This window comes from Cupressus sempervirens, chromosome 1 (assembly GCF_028749045.1).
Source record: "Cupressus sempervirens isolate cs-2001-9-10 chromosome 1, ASM2874904v1, whole genome shotgun sequence".
Classification (NCBI taxonomy): domain Eukaryota; kingdom Viridiplantae; phylum Streptophyta; class Pinopsida; order Cupressales; family Cupressaceae; genus Cupressus; species Cupressus sempervirens.
In genome coordinates, this window is record NC_143118.1 from 813,460,795 (window position 1) to 813,486,503 (window position 25,709).

At 37.4% G+C, this 25,709-nt stretch overlaps 1 protein-coding gene across 1 annotated transcript in view; it reads right to left on the bottom strand.

The window, feature by feature from the left end:
- Window positions 1-247: 247 nt before the first annotated feature.
- LOC149580360 (uncharacterized) overlaps window positions 248-25,709 on the bottom strand; it is a 39,838-nt gene continuing 14,376 nt past the window's right edge. Inside the window, exon 2 of the mRNA XM_089790445.1 lies at window positions 248-2,028. Coding sequence (XP_089646571.1) covers window positions 892-2,028 — 1,137 coding nt within the window. The 3' untranslated portion in view covers window positions 248-891. The remainder of the gene's footprint in view (window positions 2,029-25,709) is intronic.

Here is a 25,709-nt window from a genome sequence, read left to right on the forward strand (position 1 = left end):
CAGGAAAATATATTTGCATTATCTTCTTCCCAACTTATTCCCTAGAATATCTTGACAGTTCATGTTAATGCATCTTGTCAGAAAACTTAGAAGTTTAGATTCTAGTGTTGTTATGCTTGATCTTTACACTCTGAGAAAAATGTGATCATAGATGCATGGAGTTAGTCACTTAAAATAGTAGATCAATATATGCTCGTGGAAACTTGGGCTAAAATTTTTCATTTTCTCTATAATGTTTGCAAAAAGCTGAAAAGAAATTGTTAACTTAAAAGTATGCTTGAATAACACTAGATTACATTATTTGATAACACAATGTCAGGTGCCACTTATGGCAAGAGCTTCTAAAAAGAATATTATTATAGTTATACAAATCAAAAGGTGAGGTTGATGTCAAAACAAATGCCATTTACAAAGTTGACATCATGTGAACTTCTCAAAATGAGTAGAACAAACTGAAGTTGACAAACAGACAGCTCCCTAACTCTTAATGTCAAGTAGTGCTATATGATAAAGCACATTTCCTGATAAATCAGATAAAAGGTATTGCCAAAATCAGCAGCAAAAACTCGGAGCCAATGGAGAGAATTCTTGGAGGACAATAAAACCAAGAGAGGAAATACTCCATTAAGACTGGAATGATCATCCCCTAGAATGCATCCAACCATTATGTAGTCATTCACGGAATTCTTTTAAAGATCAAAATAATATTACAGCATCCATTAAGGATCCAATGAGGTTTTTTCTCGTGAAGCATTTGAATGTTATGTAGCATTTAAATGCTAAAGCAAACTCTCATTTAGAAAACCGAACTATTGACCATGGACAGGATGTGAAGGCAATTTCAACAGTTCCACAGATTCCCAAAGTAGCTGAATCAAATCACCAACTTTACTATTGATTGGTCAAGGACTTCATTGTAGTAGGGTGGTAGGTACCAAATCTATCTATGTTTGACATTTTTTGTTCTAGTTCTTTAACCTTGTCAAACATACCTTTACTTAAGTACGCTTTAGTCATGGTAGATAATGTTATTCTATCAGGTTTACATCCTTTATCCTTCATTTGTATAAGCACATTCTCCATTTCAGCTATATCCCCAACCCTTCCATAAGCATCCATAACAGAATTGAAAAATGCAGTGTCTGGAACTATATCGGAATTCTCTAACTTCCGCATAACTCTTAAGATTTTCCGAATGGCACGTGCTTTACCATATGCATTTACAAGAGAACAAAGTGTTATACAATCTGGCTTAACACCCTCGGATATCATTAAATTAAAAAGATATTCCATCTGGTTAATATCACCTACCTTCCCAAACGCATCAATCAAAACATTATAGGTGACAGTTGTCCATGAAAAATAGTATTTTTGCATATATTCCATCACTGCAGTCATTTTATCATATAAACGTTCTTTGCCATACACATACATTAAGATATTAAAGGTTCTTATATCAGGCTGAACACCAACGCCCTGAAATTTTTCATAGCAATTTTCCATCATTTCAATCTGACTGCTATTTCCAAAGGCCCTCAAGGTTGCATTCATTGTCCACACATCCGGCTTGGAATCTGGATTCTCCAACATCTTTGACAATACATCTTCCATGTCTTTGAATTTCCCGGCTTTACCATATGCATCAAGAATTGTATTATATGTAACTGTATTGGGCTTGATTCCATTTTCTGACATTTCTGAGAGAAGCATGTCAACATAATCAAAGCGAGAAAACTCAACAGAAGATTTTATTAGTATACTGTAAGTGTAGACATCAGGTTGGCATTGAGGAAATGCTTTCATTTTATCAAGAATGAAAAAAGCCTTCTGAAGAAGACCACTTCTACTGTAAGCAGAAGCTAGAGCAGTGTAGGATTCAATGCTTGGCTCTAACCCTTCATCAATCATTAGCTGAAATAGTGACTCTGCACGCTCATATTGCCTGCACTTGCCAAGCATGACCAAAAGTCTAGTGTATATTCTCGGGTTTGGTCTATACCACAATTGTTCTCGAAGAATATCAAATACCTGTCATCAAATAAATGGCATGTCAAAGCTAAAACAGTAAAGTGAAGACAATACAAACAAATATGGCAGTATGCCTTTGCCAATAAGATGGAAAACATGATCAAGATATTAGACAAATTACTTTTGCTAAAAAGCCAGCATAACAGTAAATCTCCACTTTTTTGACTGAAAAATAAAGCCAAAGTCAAAAATTGTTAACCAATCAAGTACAGTTTTGATGTATAATGGATAGTAGCGCATCCTTTCTAATGAATTGGTGTATCTAAGATTCTATATTAAGATTACATTCTCTCAAAGTGTCATTCGTTAACAACATTGTATAGAACATAAACTGTTGGTCCAGAGGTAGTAGAATGCAAGTTGAATTTTTCTGTTCCAGGTAGACTTCTAGGTTGAATAATTTGTGCCTTAGCATCATTCTTATATCAAGATGACATTTGCATTAGCAAATAAAACTATTTACAGAATTCAGCATCCAATCCAACGTACAATATAACATCTCATATCTTTTGGAATTCAATCATTTCATATACCACACATGATTTCATACCTTGTATTGAACCATTCAATTATTCTCATAGCAATAACGTAAAAGGATGCTTCTACCTGACCTCCAGTTATGGAATTTATATCAGTTAGGACTCGAGTAATAGGAATGAACCTTGTGGAGAAAGAACTAGGATTTATAATGTGGAATGTGATTGAACTCTAAATTTTTGCAAAATTTGGAGTCCCAAATGCCATGCCAAGGGGAGAATCTTCATATTCACTAAGTGTAATCCTCGTCTTCAAGTGTGCCATACTTACAATTATTCAGTTTCAGTTGTATTGTGCATATTGGACCTATTGTTCATGAAATTTGTTGAACCTGAAAACATATTCAGGGCATGAAATGATTATGACTGGATAATATTCAGGAACAAGGAAGCATTTTGATCATAACAAGATAGCACTGTAAATATATATATCATTCACTTTTAACCATTGAGAAATTAGTATCAGGGTTGCAGGTTCAGATTGTTCAAAGAGTTATGACCAGGGGATACTTATATATTGGAGTCCATGATTAAATTAAATGAAGTGATAATACTGGTGTAATAAGAGTGAACAGAGCAGTGAACAGAGATTGACCGTTATAGAATCAGCAGTGGTATGTATGTAGAATGAGGGGAATATAAATTGTATATTTTATTTTTAAAATCAGTAAGTATAAGACAATGGCTTCACAAGTGATAATTGAGAGTGCCAAGGATAAATTACAAACCACATCAGCTATGGAAGGAGACATGGATGTACAAAATTGGAATCATCCCTCCCAACTCAGAGTTTTATGTTGACACTATGGAAATGGTTTGCAAAGATTTGAATAAATAGTTCATTCTGATGCAATAGGATCTGTATAGAGGAGTTCTGAATTTTCATCTCTCTTCTCAAACATACATCAATGCAGAGACTATATCAAAGATGGCTTCTTTCAGCAATACCACATTCCAGTTAATGGGAGGTAATGATGTTTATTTCATTGAAAACAGAATAAATAGTTGTTGAACTGAAATGTGGCAATTGATCAGCATTCAGTAATATAACTTGAGACAAGACACCATACTGATGATGATGTTGAAGACTACACACCAGCAACTGCCTATTATCTGAGCAAAAGTATATTGTGCTGAAGCCTGAAAAATAAGTATTCTCTTGCCTCAAAGTTTGTTTCAGATGTATCATGTTCAGACTGAAATAAGACAGAGATGTTCTTTTGGAACCTTTCTATAGTGATCAGTTAAATGTTTTTCAGAACTATGTGTTGAAACCCAGATGAAGGAGGAGTTGATTAAATTTTTTTTTTTGCAAATGCCATGGTACCTGATGATGAGGTTCAATCACTGGAAGTTGAATTTTCGGGTTCATAGAAGAGGACTCCATGGTAACATTATCGATGATACCTGTATGTTGCTGATACAAGGAGGCATAATATAGATCTTCAGAATCTCATAACTATCCCAGTTCATGGATAGTAAACATGGTTATGTACAGCAGTATCCGAAAGAGAAAATGTTGTCCTGTGTTTGTCCGTGTATGTTCAGAGAAAGGAGATTATTATACTCTCAATCCATGATTGAGTGTTAGATATTCATCAAAAGGGATTGAGAGTCTTCCCCTTTTTCGGCACTGAAGAGTTTGTTTGGAGATCCTTACATGAAGTCTTACAGCATTTAATACTTATTGATTATAATCTGATTGATTGTTGTGTGTCCATTGCAGGTCTTTGCAAATGCATTAAGGATGAGAAGATGCTTGCTTGCTATGTGCCCGGAGATATCACCAAACCTGATATGTGAAACAAAAAATTACAGACATGGAGTTTACTGTGGGAGCAAGGAGTCCGAACCAAGTCATCACACTGACAAGGATGTACGCGGGAGGAAGATTGCAGATTCGAACGCAGGTTATAACTTATGATAATTTTGAAGGCAAAATTGTTAATGGCGCTACAATTATGAGAAGGGAACCAACAAATTCGATGTGGTTGGATAAAATACAGGTCAAACATGGTGTTGAATTTTCCAAACGGTGTTCCCCATCCTGAAGCATTACATCAAAGGCTGCAGATTTGTTATTCCAAAGTATACAATCATTATGATTTATTAAAACAATTAAACCCACAGTTTTATTATAAGCAGTTGTAATTAGGTATCATGAAGGGGTATGCCTATCCGATTACAACTTTTCATTGTTTATAAATATAGGAGATGTAAAACAAAGGGGGAGAATTCATATACACAATTCCCTAAATTTTATATTCCCAAAGATACATGCAATTTGATATATTTTGTTCTTTCATTGGTAAAGAAATGATTTTTTTGAACTAAGCCCGTGAATTGTGGATTATTGAATAAATAGATTCATATGTGATTCTGGAGTCAAATTGCATTGGATGGATCATCCGTAAGGAGTGTCTTTGGTGCAATTTTATTTCCGGCATGATCAGTAATAAATATTTATTTTATTTTATTTGCATGAAGCCTTAGAGTTGAAATATTATATAGTTTCATCCTTTATAATTATTATTTTTAATTTTATAAATAATTTATATGATAGATAAGTGGACAGGATCAATTATAGCATTTTAAAATTGAACATCATAGATATTGCGAAATATTTAATTGTTTCCGAATCTGTCTGGTTTGTCTCCGAACCACAAGAGTTAAAAATACATTCTAGACTATTTTAAAATTGCATCCAGATATTTAATCCGTCGCATCTTGATTACTAAATTGTTTATAATTAATGTGTGTAGAATTTTATAAAGTTGTATGTTTTAAACTTGTAATATTGACTCTATCGCCCTTCAGCACTGGTCTTTATATTTTTCATAATTCGCAATCCATATGATGGCAATTGTTTCATATCTTTCCTTTGAAGAATTAATATATTCATTTGTTGTATTTACTTATTCTTTTATTTAAAACACTCATATATTCATTATTTTTAATTCGTATTTTGCAAGTTAAAAGATTTCTATAATTCTTGCCATTTGGAAAACTTTTGTTGCATTCGTATTCTAACCAATCTGCTATAAGCATCCTAGGCTTAAGTGTTTTGTTTAGGATTAGGTATACCCGCCTTGGTTTTGTAGAGCTAGAAGTGCAGGGGATTTGGATTGCATCGATCAATCCTGTCAAGTTGGCCATAACCGGTTGGATATCCCAGCATCGAGTTGGCAAGACTCGTAGGATTCCAATTTGCAGTTTTGGGAACCAATAGAATGTCCCCTTCCTAATTTTCCCTATTGTCACAATTGCAACAAATGAGGGCTAGGGTTACATCTTACTTAGTGAATATTTCTTTAAACAATGTGATCTTGGATTTGAATCTTGTAATCATAACATATGCAACAAACACCCACACACACACATATTCAATTGTTAGGGTTAGATAAGATCATATCATAATCATATACTACTAATAATATTATGCAAGTGTCGCTAGTAAATATGGTATCAAGATGTATACCGTCAGTATCAGGATGTATGTCGTCAGTATCGGGATGGATGTCGTCGGTATCAGGATGTAGGTCGTCGATATCGGCCGACAGGGTGTGTATTGGGAAGGTTCTGCATCAATATTGGGATGGTTCTTATTATGTAGCCGACATGTTGTATGTAGCCGACAGACACCTTTGGGAAGGTTCCTCGAGATGTATAGATACCCCCTTTGGGATCATTGTAATTATCATATCAAGCATAATGTAATATCTTTGGCGTATGCGAATAATATAAGTTCTGCTATTTTGATCCATTGTCTGTATGCATTGATTTCTTTACCTGGTACGGTAAACATTTGGCACCGTTGCCCATGAACCTGGAAAGAGGGAGGAATGAAGATTAATGCCAAATCAACTTAACAAGGATCGAAATAAGGTAAAGGGAAAAGATGGAATACGTACTATGCAAGAAAATTTAATTTTGGCACAACAAGCCGAACGCAAAAGGAGGTTCCAAAAGATTGCCGACAGACACAGAAGCGCGGACAACTTGTTGGAGGAGACTCGATAGTGGGTGGAGTTGGTGGAAGAAGCAAGGGAGGAGTTTTTGAATTTGTATTCGCCAAGGGAAGAGAATCTAGACGGAAGAGAATCGACTCGCACGACTCGAAGTGCCGAGAGAGCAAGAGCGTGGAGTGAACTCTTCGTTTGCGATACACTTCCAAAACGGACAGATTCGCTTAATGGAGATCCTTCTTCACCAAAAAGCATAGCTGCTAGGATACAAAGCGTTGGTGCCGGAGTGCAAACCGTTGGTATCAGGATACAAAGCATTGGTGCCGGAGTGCAAACCATTGGTATCGAGATACAAAATGTTGGTGCCGGATTGCAAACCGTTGGTATCGGAATACAAAGCGTTGGTGCTAGAATGGCAGGACCAAAGGAGAAGTTGCCTAAATTTGATGGTGATGGAGTAGCCAATCCTATCCGACATTGTAAAACTTGCGAAACGATTTGGAGGGTGAATGGCATAACGGATACAAACGAATGGGTCCAACAGTTTCTGGCCACCCTACGGGGTGTTGCAATTGATTGGTTCGCCAATGACGGATACAAACGAATGGGTCCAACAGTTTCTGGCCACCCTACGGGGTGTTGCAATTGATTGGTTCGCCAATGCAGATCCCCAAAAATTAACCACTTGGGATGACCTTAAGGAGTTTACTGCCGAATTTCAATTGCTTCGCAACGACAATGAAATTGTAGCCAAAATATACAACACAAAATAGGGGAAGAATGAAACAATTCGAGTCTACGCCAGGAAGTTGAAGGACTTGATCAATAAAATGGAGAATAAGCTGGCTGATGGGTTGCATAAAAGATGGTTCATTAAAAGCCTACACCCAAAGTTGCGAAAGAAGATGAAGATCGTGCCGCCATCGTCATACACTGAAGCATAGAACCGGGCAATGAGCCTGGAAAGTGAGTAGAAGACGAAAAAGAAGAAGAGTAGCTCGTCGGATTCAAATGACAACACATCTTCAACAGAGGAAAGCAGTGATGATGAAAAGGGCAGCAAGAAGGTTCGCGCCCTCCAAAAGGACATGATTCGGATGATGAAAGAGTTCAAGAACATGCAGAAGGACACCAAGGGAAATGAGCTATGGTGCACCGAGTGTAAGAAAGAAGGTCATATGAAGGGATCCTGCCCGAAAGATCAATTTTGCGAGATTTGCTAGATCATGGGACATTCGACAAAGGAATGCCCTTTCAACCTAAAAACAAGAGCACCATAGCAAGTGTTCCTAACACAAGAGGTGTCCGTGTCAGGAGGGAGCGGGAACACTAGTACGAAGGGTGCCGCGTCGGGAGGATACAAAAATAATCGACGTGGTTAAAACAACGTCAACGACAATAATGGTAGCAGGAGCCGAATTCAATACGATGCAAATGGTTGACCCATAGTTCAATGCAGGGCATGTAATTTGTGGGGCCACTTTGCCCGAGACTGTACAATGGCTAACACACCGAAATTGTTATGCAGATGGTGCAGACCTAGCGATCATGAAGATGCTAAGTGCTCGAAGTCAAGAGTAAATTTGATCACCGTCAAGACGGACGAAGAAGAGGCTCTGGCCATCACACGAAAGCAAGAAAAGGTGTACCCCGACCCGACTAAAGAGAAGAAGAGACTAGAGGAAGCGCGGGTAGAGATTCAGAAGGCAATGTAGGTAGAGAAAGCACACCTGAAGAACACTATTGGTACCTCCGCACAGAACTGCGCAGAACAGGACATTGTACGGCAAACATTACAAACTGAGGTACCCATCAAAATAAATGCTTTGTTGCTCACTATGCCCCAACTCTGTACAACACTCACGAACATAGCTCCAATTGCTAAGTTACCAGCAGAACAAGGAAGGGAGAAAGAAGGTGGCGCAAGTGCAGAAGATCCAATGTTGTTAGACCTCTCATCCGGACGCCATCTGGCAGTTGTTGAAATGGAAATTCTCGGGACTGTGTTGATGGATACGATTGTGGACGGAGGATCCAGTGTAAATGTGTTACCAGAGAGGATTAGAGTGTAGCAATGGTAGAGAAAGTAGATGGAGGGATACAGGTGACAAACCCTCTACCACTATCGGAGGAGAAGGATAAGGATGTCAGTTCATGCCTTGCTGACATCACAGAGCGAAGCAAGTCCCTGGTAGAGTTGGTGCTTATAGAGAGAAGACAGGCAGAGGCTGGGCAGGAAGCTTAGGAGACGGCCGAGAACGCTTGGGAGGAGATGGCCGATCGACTTGCCACCCAGCAGATTGCATGGGAAGCAAAGCAGACAGCCCTGTTAGCACAACTCGAGGAAAGTGCATTAGGGAAGCAGTAGGTAGCAGTAGCGGAGCAGCGTTTGATAGAAGCCCTTCAGGAGAAGGACTTAGCGAAGAGGACTCATGATCAGAAAGAAGCTGAGTGTCAGGAGGTCCAGATAGATCAAGTGTATCAACTTTGATACAGCCGGTCTTCACAGTCTAAGACACAGCCTTCTGGTTCATGATGTCTATGTCTATGTTGTTTTTATGAATAAATGTAGTTAGTTGTTGAGTTTTGTTGTGTGGTCATCCGGAGACGACTTTTCTTTTTTGGGGGGGATGATGTCGTCAATAAATATGGTATCAGGATGTATATTGTCAGTATCAGGATGTATGTCATCAGTATCGGGATGGACGTCGTCAGTATCAGGATGTATGTCGTCGGTATCGGCTGACAGGGTGTGTATTGGGAAGGTTCTACATCAGTATCAGGAAGGTTCTGTGTCGGTATTGGGAAGGTTCTTATTATGTAGCTGACATGTTGTATGTAGCCGACGGACACCTTTGGGAAGGTTCTTCGAGATGGATATATACCCCCTTCGGGATCATTGTAATCATCATATCAAGTGTAATGTAATATCTTTGGCATATGCGAATAATATAAGAAGTTCTGCTATTCTGATCCATTGTCTGTATTCATTGATTTCTTTACCCAGTACGGTAAACAGCAAGCATATTTAAGATTGGAGGAAGAAACATGATAGGTCCACCAAAAGCCATTTCTATACTAAGCCAAGAGTGGATGTCTGCCAGAGCCCTCTTTTCTTACTCAACAGTTTTCTTGTACTTGCTTTCCCTACCAAGGTCTCATCCCCCCAAAGACCAAAGCCATCTTGTGGAGTTGGGTAGAGATTGTAAGGGGGTGTGCCAGTCCTACGTAAGTGCCCCCTCATGTCCCTAGGAGCTAATTATGGTTAATTCTGGATGGCCTCCTTACATGAGTCTATTTATCTGCCTATTACACTTCCAGCCCTTCCTACAAGATGGGTTCCAGACAGTCAGGCATATCTTGAGTTTATCTTCTTACATGAGCCTATTTATACTGCCAGAAACCCTCAACTGGGTATAAAATAAAAAACTTTAGGAAGAGTAAGTAGGACTCCTCATGTCACTAGTTTTCAGCTGCTACAAGTGTATTTCAATGCCACTCCAGCTTTACAAGAGCATTTTAGCAGTAACTACCAACTCACTACACCTACAAAATGCCTTGGCATCTCTGCAACTCTGCAACAACCTTTTCTATTTGGGCTTGCTACACTACATCAGAGTATCCTGTAGCCGTCATATGATTAAAGAAGTCACAAATCCGTCATCCCCAATTGTTATAGCAGATTCTCTTCTTCCCCAGCGCTGGGCAAGGGCAGAGTTCGAAGAGGGAAAAATAATTTATATTTGAAATCCGAGCAAAGCTTTCCCCACACTGCTTAAAATAATTGTAATCAAAATTACCATTACCTCAACAAAGGAGCATTTATTAAATTTAGAATTTTTTCTCATACTCTCGCGGAGGATTGTACATGCCCTTTTAGACACTGACTATTGTCACTCGTGAAGATTCAATTCATCTATGTCAATAATTACTTTGGGATTATTAAACCTTCTGATGTATTGAACAAAGGAGAGACTGTTTGAAAATTTGATGATCTCAGGCCAAGGGACAACTTGCATTTGCCTGGTCACTAGTCATCTTGTCCACGTACCTATATTTACCCATGCTTGTCACTGATCAAACATTCTCTGCTCCAGGGACGAAACAGTTAAGCTTCTGGGGTCAGCATCAACAGAGAGGAACAATGAAAACAATAGTAAAAATGTCCTCAACAGAAGATAAATTCGAGGGGCAATCGGGGAAGACAACTGTGACATATGGCTCATGGAAGTCGCCACTCTCAACAGAGGTTGTATAGGGAGCAGGAAAACACCTTGGAGATAATGCTGTTAGTGTTTGATAAAATATTATTTTAAGAAATGGTTACGTATGCTCCTATACTTCAGTCAGAAATTTGATGCCATTATAAGCATACAAAAATCAGATTCTTTAGTAAATTCTCATGACAGCAGATCTCACAAAAAATATTTAATAGAGGATTGGGTGGGCAATCAGATTTACTGTTGCAAGATCATTTACAGTTTTTGGCGGCCTTTGTGTTTTCCTGTCTTGTCAAATTTGTTGGTGGTGAAATGTTTTGCTTGTTCTGGAATTTGAAACTTTCCAGCAAACCTCTAATCACCGACCCAAATTCCCAGGTAAAACATCTTGTTTTCTGGTCAAACTCTGCAGTATAATAGCCTATCGGCTAATGAAACAAGCCACTGTCCAGACATCTCTGTACACTGATTCGATGATGAAATCCACCATTGGACTGCTTGGCAACATGAGGCAAGCTAGAATGACATGTCAAATATCAACTACATTTGAGATTTTGGATTATTTTACCTACCCATCTGAGTCAACAGCTGACTGTACATCATTGATAAACTCTTCCCAGAAATTCTAAGATAAAGAGCCCACAATATACCATAGCACATCTTTTAATTCAGATAATTTGAAGCCAAGCTTATCCAATATTAGCTGAATATTTCTTTCGACCCTTTGCAGTTTGATAACAAGCAACTTTGTCTGGTAAAATAGATTGAATTTGGTAAAGAAATGTCTGCAAAACAATGTAGATAGGGATGTATTGTTTTACCAAACAGATACACAGATAAGTGCAGTGCAAATGCTGTTGGATTAGCATAGCATATTGGCATTGTGGAGAAGGGGAATGGTGCATGGATAAATATTATAATATACATAACAATCTAAATGTAATCCACAACTTACAGATTAACCAAAAATGACTTTGACTGGTAAAAAAAATTGAATTTGGGTAGAGAAATTTCAGCTTGAACCGTAATAATGGAATATTTCATCATACAGTGATATCATCTACTGACTATAGACAGGTAAAATCCAAATGCAGTTAGATTGGATTACAATGTATTAACTGGGGAAAAGAAGAGAGCAGATACACTAATATCTAAATACTAATTACAAACTGAAAAATGACTTACTGATAACCCACAAATGTGTCTAGTTACTAGAACAGATCAAATTTGTGTCAAGAAATTCCACTCTAAATGTGCAAATTGTCTTGTCAGACAGCTAAGTCACAAGGTTCGAATTCGAATTTGAGTTTGTCGATCATTAAATTCAGATGAAATTCGGCAAGAGTAAAAATTCGGAAAAAAATAGATATTCAGTTTAACATATATAAATTTATTTATATTTAAATATAAGTAATATATCCACAAAATTGTCAAAAATACTTTGACATTGCTAAATAATTAAACTAAATAACTCAATATTATTTTAAAATAATATAATATTATTATAAATAACAATATTATATTAAATATCATAAAATTTGGATGAAGTTCGGAAAGGGTAAAAATTTGCTAAAATTTGAACTTCATGGATAAAACTCGGCAAATCCTGTGACTTAGTCAGACAGGAATGTCACAGCAATGCAGTTGGAGTAGCATAATCTATTATTATCTGGGTAAGTAAGAAAGTACACCCACAGCTCCCAAGCATATATGCTACCTGCACCTTAATATGCACATATGCTAGCTTCCCTCTAAAAGACACATAATGAATGAAAGGATGGCTTTTAAATTCAATTAATCCAGAGTACTCCCAATTAATCTACCAAGGTATATCTACTCAACAAAAAATTGTTTCTATAGTCTGTCTACACAAATTTTATTTCATCATCTTCACTTAGCATTAAATTAACTAGGTTTTAATCAATGAGTTTCAAGGATTGGAAATGTTTACTTCTGTATACTATCATTATGTCAGAAACAATTCCCATGAAAGTAGTTTTCATTCACCCTTCAGTTTAGGTTGCACCAAGGTTGCACAGGGACTGGAGTAATTGGGTACTTAGGATACGGGTACGGTTATTTTTCAAAATAAGGGACAGGTGTACTTGGGTATGTTAATTTGTTTAAATATAAATTTAATATTTATAGAAAATCTGAAGATGCGAGTCATAACAATGGTTTTTCTAAACAAGAACAGGGATAAAGTTTTCAGATGTAATGTATTGTTTTTAGTTTCAGATTTGCAATATGTTTGTAATAAATTAATAATAATATAGGCTTAATGTTTAAATGCATAAGAGAGAAGGAAGACTTTAAACATGAACACGAAGATCATAAATCATATAACAATGACATATTGCAAATGATAAACTTTTGACTTGAATAGTGATAAAGTTTACTGTTAATCAATATTGTACCAAGTTTCAAACTGATTACATATTGAACTAAGCTTGATAATCTGCAAGCTGATACACAAACAAAAAAACAAAACAATAATCAGAAATCTTAATCAAGGTCCTTAGCTATGATGCTGTCCATTGAGTACCCAGTACTCGGTTATGCGTCCTAGGGGTGTGGGTACGCGTACCCATGCAACACAGGGTTGCACAATGTGGAGATTCTTTGCTCTCAGTGTGTCTTTGTGGAATTGCATCTATCAGTTTCCATAAATAGTTCAGGTGTGGATCAGTTTTTAGTTTTGCATTAAGGAACTTATTTTTCATGTACCAGATTGTCCTGTCGCCAAACATTTATGAGCAGAAAACAGTTCAAGTGAGAATTTGAGCATCATGTCATCCAATGTAGCTGAAAAGAAAAAATAAATATAATGATTTATCACCCACCTTAAGTGATTCCATTGCTTGTTATCAATTCTATCGGTAAGAGCTTCAAGAACAGTCCTTGGCAGGAGCTTTTCGGACTTCTTGGGTCCTGTCTTCTTTTCCATGTTGGCTTTTGCAGCTTCTCTTCTCAATATAACTGACAAAGCTTTGATCTCTTCCCTCTTCATACCACCACTATCTGGAAGGTATCTCTCCCATCTGTTCTTATGGTGGCATTTCAAATTTTCAAAACCCTCGAGAATTATTGGGACCAACAATTTAGCTCGGTGGGAGTAAAGAAGAGACTGTCCAGAGGGCTTAAAGAGATAAAAGAGTGCACCAATTTTAGTTTCTGTGAAGTGGGTACAGTGTGATTTGAATCTGTATCTGAGAAAGCCTTCAATTGCCACAGAAGATTAAGTAGCCCTGGCGCAGTGAGTGCATTTTGCAAACAGTTTGGATAGATAAACGGATTTGAAGAGTGTCCAAGGTTGATGAACAAGGTCATATAAATCTCAGAGGATTACTCAAAGTAATAGAGAATTGGAATGAGAAGCTTGATTGTCTGTGTTGGTGTTTTATTTTGATGTTAACAGTGCTAAAACTACTAGGCGACAAAAGGCTTAGTACCTAGATATCAGTACATACACAACCTAAAGAATAGCCAATTCTCATTATCACTTGCATATGCAAAGTACTAGGGCCCAACTCCAACAAAACCTTAGACGGTTTTCTACTCTTTTGGTTCTGTAAAAACCAGGGCGGGTGCACCCGGGGATGGTTCAAAGATGGAATAATTGTATGAGAATTATTCTTAGTTTCATTTTGATTCTCATCTCTAAATCCTCAAACATATACGTAAATAATTGATAAACACATCCCTTGAACAGATATGGCCAAGAAATCTTCTATAGCTCTGCATATGTTTCCAACAGCAATGGCTAAATGAAGCTGAAACAATCCATGCAGGCAAGTGCTGGCCAACTTTGAAAATCTTACAGGAAATACAAGTAAAGATTGATTTTATGATGTACTTTGAAAAAGCTAGTCATAATATACTTCTCTTTTGGCTGAAATACTTTCGATCAGTGCCTAATCCATTGGGAATTCAGAGTCAAGTAAATTCTTAGATCTAATTTGTTGCCTTGCAACGAATTTTCATCAGCAATTCTTACCAGAATTTATCATTAAAAAATCCTTATTAACACCCAAGCAACCTCATCACATTCATCAGAGCCTTTATTTAATCCATTGAATTAACAGCAATAACAAATGGATGTACAGTCTTACTATATTGCAATCAATTGCATAAGCTTTTACTCACACAACATCAAGGTAGCTAAGTATTAAAAAGGAGACGAAATTCAGAGAAGAACAGATATGGGGACAGTTCATAATTTGTATTCATTTCCTTTGAAAATGGTATATCCTTTACAAAAGACCCAGAAAAACCTTCAGAGAAGAAGCACAGTTCTTTCTACATTCATCTATATCTCAGAAATTTTGACAGAAAAAGTATACTATAAATTTCTTTCCCAAAATGTTTGGACCAAAAACAGAACTAAGCACAATACTTAGTGAAAACCAAATTCGGACCCCTCTTTAGCCTTGGGATCTCACTTAAATAATGTGAGATGCAACAAGCTTCAGGCTATAGAAGGTGACAGGTGTCCTTCTTTTGAAAAACAAAAACAAGAATAACAGAAAGGTTGATTACAACAGCAATTCTTGGCGGGTCCCTTTCTGTTATGCTTCTTGGTTGTTATGATCTGCTCTCACAATCATTCCTCATCTTCAGAGTACATACCCATAAGGTCTGTAAGTGATGTATCATCTTCTGTTACATGCAAACTCACTTTAACCTGGGGATTTTCTATATCATCATTGCTGACTACAAAAGTAACTATTACTCTTACATCTTCTTCGTCATCATCTCCTGACATCTGCTCACTAAACTGATTTTTCCATCTGTTAAAAGTATCATCATCTGGCCAATCAAAACTTAGGGTTTCTCTTTGTATCTTTATTAAAGAATTGGCACTCTCCTCTAAATCATCGAATTCTTTTCTCATATCAGCATAATATAATTGTATTTTTACCAGCTCTTCATTTGTCTTTGCCCAAAACCAATGGCCAGTCTCACTGATGATGTTTGTTATTCTGTTATCGAATAATTCATCCATTTCCTTTTTCCATTTGTCTTTTTCCTTTACTGATTCAACAGATTCTAAAGCACAAGGAAATAGGGTGAATTTTTTAGCAAGATATTTTGAAAAACAGAGTATCAATTTTCTCTGTAAAGAATCTCTTTTATTCTCAAAATTATCTAATTGATTTAATAAATCAAAAATCCTTTCAACCTGATGATAAGGCATTTGAACTGTAGATATACAAATAATTGTAACATCATTATTTCTCTGTCTCCACTTCTGTGCAAGAGAATCTAGTCCATTCTTTTCTTTATTTAACTCATCCATGAGGGTTACAATCCTTGTCAACTGATCATAAAAATTTGACCATTGTATTTTATCCCTCAAATATGTCACACCCTGCCTCCATTTCTCTTCCTGCTGATTTCTAAATTCTATCTGCCACTCATGTAATTTGGTTTTTTCTGCTTCAAATTCCTCTGCAGTATAGAATTGGGGTCTTTCAGGGGTGTCAGGTATCTCAATAATAGGGGTTAATCCCACAAATGACTATGGGGGATATGCAATTCTTAGTGTACTGGATTCTCCCACTTTTCTCTTTCCAAGTACCTTTTCTAATTGAGATACCCTGTTTTCTAACTCAATTCTCCTTTTTACCTCTTGGTTATAAGCTTCCACCACTATTTCATATTTATTATGCATATCAATCATTTCCCTCTCTTCTCTTTCCGCAGTAGCCAGGGCAAATTTAGAATAATCCACATTCATGTGGGCTGCCTGTACATTTGAAGTGTCAGCAACTCTTCTTACAATGATACTCCCTGTTAATCCTGAATCATCAGGCTGTGATGAAGTAATTCTGGATCCTCTTCTCAGGGACCACATAACAAGGGCAGCTTGATCATTGCTGAACGCTGTACCCAAGAATTCCTCTTTATTTGGATCCTGGAGTCCTAAATTATTTGAAACAGAATTAAAAATTAATGCGTCAGCAATGTCCCAATTGGGCAATAATAAAACATTAGCATTTTTTACCATCTGTCTTCCCTCATCAGGGGTTATACTTTGGAACTCTTGCACCATTTGTTCTTTTATTAGATTTTGAATGGAGGTCTCATCCATTTCTGGATGTTCTGCTTTCATATTATTACACCTTTGCTCAAAAATGTGCATGTTTACTCTCCATGCAAACTGATGGAAAGCCCTAGATCTTACAAAATTGTTATCAGATAAAAAATGCTGACTGGCTTGTTCCAAAACAGGGTCCAATTCCCTTCCTCTGAAATCTGCTGTAGTTAATTCAAAACTTGGTACAGGGGGTTCCTGAGGGTTCCCTTCATCAATCTCTGCTTGTGTAACAAAAATTTCTCCTTGTGACCCCATTTGTTCGAATTGCTCATTGGTGAGCTGTTCTTCCTCAATTCTTATTGGGGTTTGAGAAGGTGAGCAACTTTCATCAGGGGATTCTTCCTCCCTTATTATTCTCCTTCTTTTGGGAGAAGGTTCAGGGGGTCTTTCTTCTAGGACAGTGCTGGTGGATTCAACTATCTGTTTTTCTTTATGTACAACGGGCACCTGCTGTCGGACAAGAGTATATCCTGTCTTCTTTCGTACCACCAGTGGACCTATTCCAATGTTGGGGGTGAAACCCAATTTTCTCATAATTTCTCTGGCTTTATCTGGAAAAGAATTAATAAAATGCTGATTCTTCTCATTCATTACTTCCATTATCTCAGAGAAAGTACTCATGAGCTTATGTATTTTATTTGCATTGTTTGCAGCATTACTAAGAGGACTGAAATCTTTGTCAAAACAATTAATGAATTCCAAAACTTTTGAATAGACTCTCCATTTTTCTTTCTTTATTTCTTGCTCATGGAGAGAGTATTCATTTCTTATTATATCTTCAGGAAAATAGAATTCATGCTGAACTGGACGAAGCTTGATTCTCAATCTAAGGGCAGAGTTAAAGAAACCTTCTGTGTCACAAAAACGAGAGTGAGACACTGCCATCTTATATTGATCCAAAATTTTATGGAGAAAGACCCACCCTTCTTTAGTTATCACAAACTGGTGGGCTATAGTACAAGTAGGAAAAATTGATCCTGTCCCCCTTTTGTGCAAAAAGGCCTCCTCCACTCCTCCCAACTGCCACAAAAATTCAGCTATCCCTACCTTTAAAGGTACCTGATAGGGTAACACATGGGGTGTTCCTTTGAATCCATAGACCCTGATGACAGTTGAGACTGAATATGGGATAATATCTCCCCAATTATGTGAAACTTTTAGATTATGGGTTTTGTCCATAGGCCTGACAAGGTGCATTAATGCCTTAGGGATTCTGGGATTGTCACTCAATATTAGGCACCTTAGTTTGGAGGCAAAGTGCCTATCAAATCTAACGAAGCTAGCATTTTCTGCTTCCCAGGTCATGTCTGCACTCCATAATTGGACTGGCAGTGCTTCCCCTTCTTGTTCTCTATTTAAAACCATTTCTTTACCAAAATAAGTGGCCCCTTTAAAAAGAAACATATGCATCAATAAGGAATACTGACCCCAAACCTTTTCCACCTTGCCCTGTGCAATCCCCACCAATCCCTGATGAATCTCATTTGCCAAGTAAGATGCAAAATCAAAAATTATTTCCACACCAAAAGAAGAGATTTGGGTGATCATATACATGAAGCTCACCGGAATAAAATCTTCTTCGCCCTCTCCGAAGACTCTGCACAGGGTCCTATATATCTCCACTGCCCTGGCATTAAAACATGATTTCTTGAATGGTTCTTTAGAAGATGATGTTATGGTTGGGAGGCCTCCAATCCGGCCTATGTGGGCTTTCAATGCACCCTGTCTAACTACATCCCTCTTGGATATATATTCTTTTTCTAAATCTATCAAATTAATGGGCACATGATACATGGTGAGGGGTCCCAGACTGAAAACCTTCCTAATCTCCTCGGGACTGATGGTAACTAAAGCCTCACCATCCATTCTTCTTACTACCTTAGTGGCTTGGTCATAGTTTTTTGCTATAGCTTCAAGCAGGTCGAAATCCATAAACACGCTGGGGACAACAAGCTTCCCAAGATCAAAATTCCATATATTGGCATGAGGGGCATATAACTTCCTTTCCGCAAACCATTTTTTGAATAAACTCAAACCAGTTTGAGAAGTTTGAGCATCCCGGACCCAATTACCCTTATCATACAATCCATCAGCTACCCTTAGCCTAGGGTTGAGTGAGGTTAACCTCTTAACTTGCGCCGTTTCTACAGTAGATTCAGGAAGTAACTCAAGCAAATCATCATGCACATTTCTATCCAGGTAGTTTATTGCACCTGTAAATCCCTTCTTAGGAGGCATCTTGAGCTATCTTTTTAAAACTTAAAAGCTCACGAAGATGATGGTAGTTTTACTTACTTGAATTCTGTCTCAATTCTCCTCTGTATTCCTGCAAAATTTCCGCGAATAGATAACTTGACAAATTTTTATCAAACCTTGGCACGCTTTTCTTTCAGTAATGGCTTCTGCACAAGAATGGCTTCAAATCTTTCCTCGCGTGAAATGAAACTGATGCAATCTCTCTGTATTACACTCTGTTTTTCCTCACGGACGAAGCTTTCTTGTCTAATTAATACAGAGAGTGGCACTACATTTTTCATTTAAAACTGCGCCGTTGATCTTCAAAGATCCTACGATCATGCGGTACAAAGAGAATAACTAGGAGTTATATTTGCCATGTCAGTTATTTTACCCAATGAGAACTTGCCACGTATAGAATTCTTTCTTTTGATGGCGCTTACATTTAGATCCACTGACGACGGAGAACACGTGTCAGCATGTCGCTACTTCGTTATGCATAAAGAACAAGCACCTTGCCATGGCGAGGCGGTGACAACTGTTGATCGGATCAAGAAATGATCGAAAGATACGCTACAGGACTTCTTAAGAAAGAAGGCAGCGGGCCCAACTCGCTATGTCGCTGTAATTATCTTCCTTGCAACTTTTCATAGCGAGGTAGCGAGCTCCGTTGATCCACTTCAACCTGACGTTCAAGATTTCTTGTACATTTAGTCAGATAGGTATTAATGAGAATCGGATCTCTGCATAGCTGGCACATGTCAAAATTTATCACAGTCATCTGTCATTACACGTCATCAAAGATCTTGCCGATCTTTTGCCATTTTACGGGGCCTCGCTAACTCGCTAACGGCGAAGCACTTGAATTTTCCGATAGCGAGGTAGCGAGCTCCGGCACTTAAAAGGATTCCGTGCCGGAAAATGCAAGGGTTACCCAGTAATTACTTCTGTTAATTAAAACTGATTCTGACAACGGTATTTATGACTGGTCATGCCACCTGGTGTAATTATGATACAAGCAAGATGCAATGTCATCATTTTTAGATTTTCACGTGGCCTCGCTACTTCGCTAACGGTGAAGTGCCTGAATTTTCCGATAGCGAGGTGGCGGAACTTCCGAAAAAATCAACATTCCGGCTCTAATGTCAGATATTCTAGTGGGTCCCTCTCCCTTTTTTTTTTTTTTGGATGGCGAATTGCAAAGTGTACCTGCACAATAAAACATTTAATAAGCAAATCTCCAATCGCCGCATCTTCACTTTATGGTCCCACCGCTTAAAAAACTCAATACTCGCTATCTCGCTATACTTAATGAGCATGCAACTCTCAATAGCGAGGTATCGCCAGCGGTAGATCTAATCAGATCCGACGGTTGGGACAAATAGGAAGAAAGGTAACCCGGGAGAAAGGAAAAGGAATATGAAAGCATATTCGTCTCTTTTGAAAATTGAAAATTTCGCGCTCGACCATTTATGAATAGGGATGAATATAAGGCTTATATGGCGATTATTTCTTATAGATGGTTTATCCAAAACCCTATGCTTCACTTAGACATAGAACATCTGACTTTTCTATGGTTTAACTAAAAAAAATTTTACTGCAGAAAAAGTCAGACCAACAGTCTGCTTGAGCTACTTGGATGCCGGCTTGAGTTTCCTGCCTGTTTGTTGAGCTACTAGGGTGTCTGCTTGAGCTGGTTAGATGTTTGCTTAAGCTGTTTGTGTATCTACTTCACCTGCTTGCTTGTTAGTTACTTGTATGTGCCAAGTCAAATCTTGTGCCATGTCAGTGGTTGTCTTCTATGGAATTGAATTATTCCTTGGTATGATAATAATTGTGCACTATGGTTGTTGAGCATTCACTATAATTATTCAAAGATTTTTCATTTAATGATTGGCAGTTCTATTTGAAATAGATTCTTTAATTTATTTATTTTGGGACACAACAGCTTAGTAGAGACAGGTCTTTTACATGGATGGCAAATGTAAAGCTTTAAATTAATCAAGGTCTAAAGAATCTTTTTGACCACTCAGCCATTTATGGTCAGCCGCTAAGAGACAAGTATGAGGAAGTCGTGTGTGTTTTTCAGGAAAGTGTGTATTAGTAAGGAAGGAATTAAGACTTCACATGAATGTGTTAGCAGGATGATTCAAGCTGGATTAGAGGGCTATGTTTTCTTTTTTCTTTTCGAAAAAGAATTGTGCAATGACAATGATTAATGACTAGGCTGAGAAATGTTGAAAATGGAAGAGGTTTGATGTGTATTGTGTGAAGAAGATGTGAAGAAGTATAGAGTTGTGGTTTTCTGTTGGAGAAAGGTTGTGTGAAGTCATTTTGGTAAGAGTGATCTGTTTGTGAGGAATTCTTGATGGTTGGGCATTTCTTTGTTCAGGTAAAATGTGGTATTGCATGAAATAAGTCTAGAGTGAAATTGTTGTTAAGATTATGTGTGTTGCACACATTGCATAGTATTGTAACTTTATATTATATTATTTTATTTTATTATGTAATGTCGCACCGAGAAGCGCCTAGATGGATGTGCAACATGTAGAGGTTTCCATGGAATATCCTTGATGAGTTGTATTATAACATTGTCATAATATTTGATATATTATTTAATATTGGGGAAAATTAATTAAATGCCTAATATTAAAAGAAAGTCAATTGGTAGCACATGGATTTAACACATGGTTTATGTAATACCACTTGGTGGTTTTGTGGGAGTTTGCTACTATAAAAGCAACCACAAGGGTGATTAATGATGTGAAAAAGAGCAAGAAAAGGCAAGATAGGTTAGCCGAGGGAGCATTTGTGGAGGTTGGAAGCATGGCATGGGATGTGTGGATTCATGCTTATTCACATGGATTGCTTGGTTGTGGCTATGTCTTTGAAGGCTTCCATGGTTGTATTGCAATGGTGTTTGGCTAATAGATAATGACGGATGGTTTTGGAGGCTGGGTCTTTCCCTCAATGAGGGTTTCCTAGAGTACTGAAATACTGATTCACCGATCTCTCAATATTTCTTGTGTGCTCTTCAATTATAAGTTTATAACCCTATACCAAGTTGGGATAACCACATGTCAAAGTGGCACAGTTTTAACCAAATCCACAAGCTCCTTTTTCTTACAAAGGCTCTTACTTTTCAAGAGCACTCACTGTAGAGGGTGCCACATGTTAGTGTCATGGAGGTTTTGAAGGTCAAAAGGAAAGTAGATTAAACAAATCCCACTAGTGTGCTACATGTCAACACCACACAAGTTCACCATAACTTGAAGGGGGCAATTCCAAAAGCTCCCACCTACATGACACATGTTTGAGCCACAGTCATGTCGGTCGATGAACTATAGAACCCACATCCTCCAAGGCAAAGTGGCACTTGTTGATGTGTCAAAGTATCCTGAGCCAAGAATTGATCCCAAAAGAAACCGTCGCCATGTCCTAAAAGCGAGTGATCACTGCAGTTGAATCAGCAAGTTTCTTCCTCATGATGACAAGGAGTTAAAAAGGCACATGTATTGTCCATGTTGCATGCATGGAAGGAGAGTAATGATGCAAAGATCACCTATACTGAGGCACTTGTAACGGCTTCCATAATGACAATAAGCACACAACAAATATGTGGGAGCCTTTTTAGTAGCCGCAACCTTTTCTAGTTAGAGGGATTTTTTTCCAATATAAGCCTATGGGTGCCTTGTAATAGGGTGCTTTTTGGGTTTGCTACTTTTAAAAGGAAGAACATTTAGAGATAGTTACAATTTCATTCTTAGACCTTAGCTATGTATTCACTTAATCACTAAAAGAAAACATATCATATTGCGCCTAATTTGCCTCTACTATGTGTTTGCTTCAGTTTTAATGTCAAAGCTATCTGTCAATTTTAAGTGAACATATCTATTAATAGTTGTGGTTTTCGGCTTTTGTAATTTCATAATTGATGCATAGGCCACTAAATCATATCTTAATCTCTTTCAATCATCTATAATAGTTTGAAATTTGGGTTTATATATTACAAGAGGTAATCAGTAAATAATTAAATGATAAATATGAATTGTTGTTATAGAGATTACAATCAAGATATTTTTAGAAAGAAACATACAAACAAGGAAAGAATCTATTATACAAGATATTTACAATATCTACCATGCCATTTGATGAGCAAATTTGCATGGAATAACTGTTTTAGTGAGATAATAGGAACGTCTCTTGCAAGCCTTAGTGGATGCCTCTCACAAAAAGGTCTAAATGTTTTGCTCTATATATATTTAACTTTTGCAATATATTCTCTTTCCACCAATAAAGAGTAAGTGGTGTTCTGTGCTTAATCTTTTGAGTTTACTTGCTCCTTTTAGTTCTAAACTTCTAAGGCAAAATTCAAAGCATTCTAGAAGCTCTAACATATCACCTTGGTTTAGTTGTCTTTTATGTTTTCCCTTCTTTCCCCTTTCCATCATCAGCTTCTAAAATTCATCACCCCTTCACTAAGCTGATCTTCATCCAACCATGTGGACACCTTAGTTTGATTTGTCTTTTCAAAAAAACTTCTTGTCCCTGTCCATTTTTTGTTGGAAACCCTTCAAATGAAATTTATTTTAAAGGGTAGAGAACTCCATGTCACTTGTCTTTTTACTCGTATCCTACAATGTGGGTGGCTAGGAGCCTCCAACCTCTCAAAGGAGCGGAAAGCCCATCAATAAACAACACAATCAACCTCCTCTCTAAAATATCGATGATCGCCACTCATAACCTCTGAAAAGAAGCAATAAGTAACCACTGAACCCATTGAGTTGTGCTAGCTCCTTGAAATGTACTATGTGATCCTTCTTATCAAATCTATCACTTAATATGTAATATCCCCACTAGATTTCTGCCCAAATTTTAAACCCTTTCCCACTGAGAATTTTGACAAACAGCTCGCATATGGTTTTAATGTATCTCTTTCAGACTTACAAGTACTGTTCAGAAATGCAGGATTAAATATGCAACTCATAATTAAGATTTACCATAGAAACATTCTTTCGATATACACAGAATTAAGAAGTCTTAAATTGATTAGCAAATGATCATCTTCTGCTATTAAAATGAACTCAGAAAATTACAGAACCATGTATAAATCAGAATGTCCTCAATTCTGAAAACATTTATTATGCACTTTTAAAAAAGACTCCTTACTCAGCAAACACCAAATCCGGGCTTTCTGCTTTTTATATCTGCATGAGCCTTCATTCCACATCATTCCAAGGCACTAATAGGAAGTTGAAAAGGCATAAGGTAGTGTCCACATTGCATGCATGGAAGGAGAGGAATGATGCAAAGATCGCCCATGCCAAGGCAGTTGTCGCAGCCTCCATAATGATAACAGACACATGACAAATATGCAGGATCCTTGTTCGTAGCAACAACCTTTTCTAGTTAGAGAGATTTTTTCCTATATAAGCCTATAAGCGCCTTGTAATGGTGGGGGGGGGGGGGGAGGGGGGCATTTCGGTTCCCCACTTTTGAAAATAAAGAACACTTGTTAGAATTTTATTCTCAGACCTCTGCTATGTATTCACTTAATCACTAAAAGCAGGCATATCAGATTGTGCCTAGTTTGCCTCTACAATATGTTTACTTCGGATTTGTGGATAATTTTAAAGCTACATGTCAATTGTAAGTGAATGTAGCTATTAATTGTTGTGGTTTTTGGCTTTTATAATTTCATCATAGATGTGCAGGCTGTTAAATCATATATTATACTCTTTCGATCCTCTATAATAGTTTATATTTTGGGTTTATAGTATGCCGCTTGGTGCGCAAAATTCACAGGAAATAACATTTTAGTGAGATAATAGGAAAATCTCCTGCAATCCTTAGCAGGTACTTCTCACAGAAAGATCTGAATGTTTTGCTCTATGTCTATTTGACTTTTAAAATCTATTCCCTTCCCACTAATGAAGAGTATGTGGTGTTCCAGACTTAATCTTTTGGGGTTGCTTGTTCCCTTTATTTCTGAAGTGGAATTCAAAGTGTTATAAGAGCTTTGGTGCATCACCTTGGATTAGTTGTCTTTTATGATTCCCTTCTTTCTCTTGTCCATCATCAGCTTTGAAAATTCATCCCCCTATCATTAAGTTGATCTTCATCCAACCTTGTGGGCACTTGAGTTTAAATGTTCTTTTAAAAAATATCCCTTATCCTTGTCCCTTTTATGTTGAAAACCCTTTAACTGAAATATATTTTAAAGGGTAGAGGACTCCATGTCACTTATCTTTTTAATTGCATCCTGTAATGTGGGTGGCTAGGAGCCTCCAATCTCTCAAAGGAGCAGACAACCATCAATAAACAACACAATCAACCTCCTCTCTAAAATATCAATGACCATCACTCATAGCCTCTGAAAATCAGCAATATAAATATCCACTCAGCCCAATGTTTCAGTTGTGCTAGCTCCATAAAATGCACTTCGTGATCCTTCTTATCAAATCTATCAATTAATTTGTAATATTCCCATCAGATTTCTCCCCAAATTTTAATTTCTTTCCCACTGAGAATTTTGACAGATGGTTTGCATATGGTTTTAATATATCTTTTTCAGAATTGCAAGAATTGTTCAGAAATGCAGGATTAAACAGCAGTTCATGATAAA